Genomic DNA, 5,173 nt, shown 5'->3' on the forward strand with positions numbered 1-5,173 from the left:
ATAAGAATTTAATATAAAAATATTTTCGTAAACTCATTTTTTTGTTAATTATGAAAATATTTTTCATTAATTTTTATTTCCTATTACACCAAATATTTTTAAAATTTTAAAATTATTTTCAGTCCAAACAAATGGATTTTCAAAATGTTAATTTCTTCCCACCATGACACATGAACATGAGACCCAGATTAAACCCAACCCAATTCACAACCCTATTTAGGGCTCTGAGAATTTGAATCCATCATGAAAAAGTCTACTTTTATCAAAAAGGCCAGTCTATACTTTTTCAATTTTAGGCCTCGATCCAAATAGGCCCATTCTGATAACAAAATCGAATCGAATTGAATATCGGGCCGTTTGGTGTAGCTGTTAAAATAATTTATAAATTATAACTTTAATAAGAAGTTGTTAATTTGGTTGGTATAACTGTTGAATTATAGATTTAAGTTGCTGAGCAGTGTTTGTTAAATAAGCTGTGAAATAACTTTTTTAATTAATTTTTATTTTTTGTTTGTCTACATTTTTTATAAAAAAAAATAATAATAATCTATAATCCATTTCAATCTTTTTCTATTTTTAAAAAAATAAAAAATAAAAAAATTTAAGAGTATAACCATAAATTAATATGTCTACAGCAGAAACTGATAATCAGAACAAAGGGATGATAATCAGAACAAAGGGATGAGCAGCTTCTCAGAATCAATTTTTTTGAGTTAAAATAACCTATTAAAATAAAAAATTGTTTGAAATAAATTTAACCAACCAATCTAAAAATAACTTTTTCAAAATTAAAAATCATTAATCGATTCTGAAAAGCCGAAACAAACACCCCATCAAGCGAGAAGACCGAAGGCGGGTTTTCTATACACAAAACCCTTCGCTGTCTCTTATCTTCTCCACTGTAGAGAGAGAAAATCTTGGAGGTGGATAAAAATGGCGACGATGTCTCTGGGAGTGTTTTCGAGTTTCTTGGGGGGCGAAACGGCGTCGTTAGCAAAGTCATCGTCGTTGTCTTCTTCTTCTCTCTGGCTAGGTGTTCGGTCGCTTCCAACTTCTCAGGCTAATCTTCGGGCCGTAACTTCGGCGACAGCATCGAAGCCATCGACGGCGACCCAAAAGAGAGAGCCGAGAGGCATCATGAAGCCCGGCCGAGTCTCGCCGGAAATGCAAGCGTTCCTTGGCGGCGTCTCTGAGATTCCTCGCACCCAAGTCCTCAAGCAGATTTGGGCTTACATCAAACAACATAACCTTCAGGTCTCTCTCTCTCCCTAAACCCTAATATCTTTTTGTTTAGAATTGGTCCTGGAAATTTTTGTTTTTGTTTTTGTTTTTGATGTGTTTGTGTTGAATGTTGCTTTTTATTATTCTGTATTGATATATTTTAGTTTTTTTTTTTAAATGACTCTGTGGTGGTAGAGATGGAATTTTAGTTTGTTATCTTTAGGCCATCTCAAGCCCTTACTCAAATTTTCAGTGAAAGCTTTATTTGATACAGACAAGCCCAGATTTAAGTATAAATTTTAGCAAAAGCTTCACTAATGGCAATTTGAGAGCCACAAAGTAGCCTTGAAAATTTTGAGTAAACATTTGAGTCTTCCCTTGATTGGGGTAAAAGTTTGAGTAAAACTCAATTTGTTATAAGTTTGGGTCAAGATGTGGAGTGTGTTTTGAGTGATTTTTACCCAAATTTAAATTTGATATATGTTTGAGTCAAGTATTGGAGATGCTCTACAAGTGTGGTTTCATGAGTTATTTCTTCTTATTTTCTGATGCGGATATACTTTTGTTGGGTAGATAGAACGAGCTTCAAAAATATTAACCCCCATCGCTGAATTGAGCTTGGACATGTTAGCTTTCCTACATTTTTTTGAGAATAATCAAGTAAATGAAACGTTAATATGTGTTTAGTGAGGTTTCACCTCTGTTTCGACTTTTGGATCATTTATTTGTTCTTCATGATGTTCTTATATGTGGTTAAGGTTATGTTGGCATAGCACCAATATGAGTTTTGCTACTAATGTATGCTTTATTTGATTATGTTTCGCCCTCAAGTTGGTTACGGGTTATTGTTTGGATGCTTAAATGTTTGATTTGTACTACTTGGTTGTTTTAGCAGAGTTTATCTGTCAGTTTTTTGGATGTTCATATGTTTCTAAAATGTTGTGCTTGTGTAGGTAAAATGCAGATTTTGAGTTCAAAATATTTCTGACTTTCCATTATCTAGTTTTTTTAGGGGTTTATTTGTTTTTATGATGCTTTTATATGTTTGTTTTGGTGTGGATGAATTGTGGTTCTTTTTTCCCCCCCTCCCCTAGATGTAAGATTGGGTTATATTTTGTTTCTACATATTTTCTTTAGCTTCATTCTTTTTGGACTTTAGATGGGCTATAATATAGTTATGGAAGGTATCTTATATGTGGATGAGGCTGTTGATGGATGAAATGTTGATGGTCACTGGCATACTTGAGTTTATATTGCATGTTATGTAAGGTATCTTCTTCTGTGCAGATGATCTATGTTTTGGTATTGCATGTTCTTTTAGCTGGCCAAGGTCAGTTCTTTCAATAATCATCTGTCTACACAATCCTCCGGGGGAATTTTGTTGACACTTTTATATTTTACGTGCAAATGCATACACATATTGTTGCTCTTGAAAATTATAGAAAAAGGTAATGTTTGTACTTATTTATTTATTATTATTAATTAAGAGTCTTATGAATTGCATCCATCTTCTTTGGGACCCATTGCACCTACGTGGGTAAGACTACTGCACATGACTGCTGAAGTGATGAATCTTGTGTGAAGTCTTAAGATGGTGGAGGGGAAGCTATTGGTGTAATGTAGAAAAAGAGCTGCAGTTATCCATTGGATACATAAAATAAGGTTCATGCTGAATGAACATTTGTTCCAATGCATCTGAGCTCCAATAAAATGCATACTCTTGCTTGTTTGGATGTCCTAATTTGAGAATTTGTGCTGAGAAGCCCTTGAAATAGTGTGGAGAAGGATATTGGCATTTACAATTTAAAAAATTTAGAATGTGTCCATGCGTGTCTATATGTATTTATAACCCACGGTTAGTCATTTGGGTGTGCAAGTAATAAGAAAGTCAACCAGCTTTAGAGATCAACTTAATGGTAATTTATGCTGTTGTTGGTTATCAGCATAGGGGTAAAATTGTTTTGTGCAAACTTTTATTATGATACTGTACATGGTGAGAAATGGTAATGTTTGAAGATTTGTGATTACCAGTACTACTGAAATCAAGAGGCAGTTATTTGGCTGAAGAGATGGCCGATCTATGCTCCTGTGAGAGTAAAGACACTGATTGGAGAAAGCTTGGTATTTTCTTTAGACTACTAAATTTTTTAATTTTTTGTGGGTCTCTTTGTGTTCTATTTGCATGAGTTTTAGACTCCTAGTTAATGAAGAAAAATAAATGGGTTTTGATATCTGGCACCGGTATATTCGTACAAGTGTCCAATAGGCACTCGCTGATCTATGATAAATTGAGATGTGAAATTACTCTTCTATGTTCTTTTTTGGAAAAAATTAACTTGTTGACTACTTATGGCAATCTTTTGTTGTCAGTTTGACATGTGTGGAATGCAAGATGGGAGGAGTCACAGGTGGGAGTTTCCTTATACTGTCTTGTTTAAGATGCAGGATTAATGTAGGCTTTTCATTTTCAACTTTAGGCCAATTGTCAAGTTTTGAAGGAATCACGAGCAGCCATCAATTGTCCTTCTGTTGTTTTGGGTCTATAGCATAGTGTAATAATCACTGGTTATATTTCTTCAAAGTAGCTGAAGTTAATGTTTTGATCCATCTATTTAGCCTAATGTATGAGGTCTTGTAGTTCTGTTAAATTTACAAACAACTCGTCAAAATTTAACTCTGGATGTTTGAGATGTGATTGTTCTAGTTTTATCACCACTGGGTGATTTATAAACCATTCCTTTTGCTTGCAATTGAAGCTTATTATTTATTCCAATCACTTGGGGTTGGTTACATGGATTAATTTCCCATTGATTCTATTAGAAGTCAAATCCTTCGTTAAGGTTAAGTTGAAGTTAATCATGTCTTGTCTTATCACCTCACCGCATGTTCAACATGACCTTTATTTCTTCTACCACCTTCCATGTGGATTAAATCACTCCTTACAGGTGCACACTTCATGAACTTCAAAATTTTCCCAGCATTTGGTAACTTCTTTTGTTGTTTGTTTGCATGTGTGTTTTATATAATTCGCTGTTGTTTTTAATGCGGAAAGAAATGTGGGATATGCGATATACTTCAATGAGAAATATAAGTCATCTTGATATGTATATATATATATATATGTATTTCCCGCTGTCTATGTATTTACACGCTGACTTGGTTTTTTCGTTTAGGATCCTCAAAACAGGAAGATCATAGTTTGTGATGAAAAGCTGAAGAATATATTTGGAGGGAAAGAGCGAGTTGGATTTCTAGAAATTGCTGGATTAATCAATCCTCACTTTGTTAAGTGAGCTGTTTGCAGGAGAACGGATCTAGATTTTGAAGTCATCGGTGACTGTTCTTTTTGTAAATGGGGGTTTGGGATTTTGTTGATGTTACTACTACATGTACGAATTAGAAAGTGCTATATGCAATTTGGTAGTCTTATTTGTGACTTATTTCCAGGCACGCTTACATACAAGCTGTGCTCTATTTTGGTTATTACAATTGGTTTTGCAATCAGCTCATCTTTTATGCATGATTATGTGCAACTCTCAATTTTGGGCAACTTTCTTCTTTTATTTCAATTCACAGGAAATGATTTAATCTCAATAAAAGGTGAGAGCTGGGTCAACTATCGAGGCAGGGCATGAGAAATCAAAATCTGTTCAAGATATGTTACTCATTGACATGGGGTTTTCCTAGATCATCAGTGCCAGTGGGGAAGCAAAATTCTTGAATTATGGCCGTGCCGAAAAACATGGGTAAGTTGTTCTTTTGCTTCTAAAGCATGAAAGCAGATTATGCTGTTGACATTTGGTCTGCAAACTAAGAAGGTAAAAACATTTTCAATCACATATAACTCACTGCCTAGGAGCAGTAGTATTAACTTCGTTAGCCTGTTGGTATTAGTTTGAGTCTGCCAATTTTGTTTGTTTGGAGTTTGTTTGGGAAGCCACGTGGTGGAAAA

General features: G+C 34.4%; 1 protein-coding gene across 2 annotated transcripts; it reads left to right on the plus strand.

Annotated features, from left to right (window-relative positions):
* Positions 1–802: 802 nt before the first annotated feature.
* Positions 803–4,741, plus strand: LOC114316019 (uncharacterized). 2 transcript variants are annotated; one of them, XM_082914082.1, is made up of 2 exons: positions 803–1,254; positions 4,395–4,741. In XM_082914082.1, the coding sequence occupies exons 1-2, from the start codon at positions 934–936 to the stop codon at positions 4,512–4,514; spliced, it is 441 nt and encodes a 146-aa protein (XP_082770208.1). In that variant the 5' UTR covers positions 803–933; the 3' UTR covers positions 4,515–4,741. The 2 variants fall into 2 exon arrangements, with proteins under 2 accessions (XP_082770208.1, XP_082770209.1); XM_082914083.1 differs by lacking the exon at positions 4,395–4,741 and adding an exon at positions 3,592–3,911 and having other exon boundaries at positions 818–1,254.
* Positions 4,742–5,173: the final 432 nt, after the last annotated feature.

This window comes from Camellia sinensis, chromosome 2, assembly GCF_055761805.1.
Source record: "Camellia sinensis isolate YWXY chromosome 2, ASM5576180v1, whole genome shotgun sequence".
Taxonomy (NCBI): domain Eukaryota; kingdom Viridiplantae; phylum Streptophyta; class Magnoliopsida; order Ericales; family Theaceae; genus Camellia; species Camellia sinensis.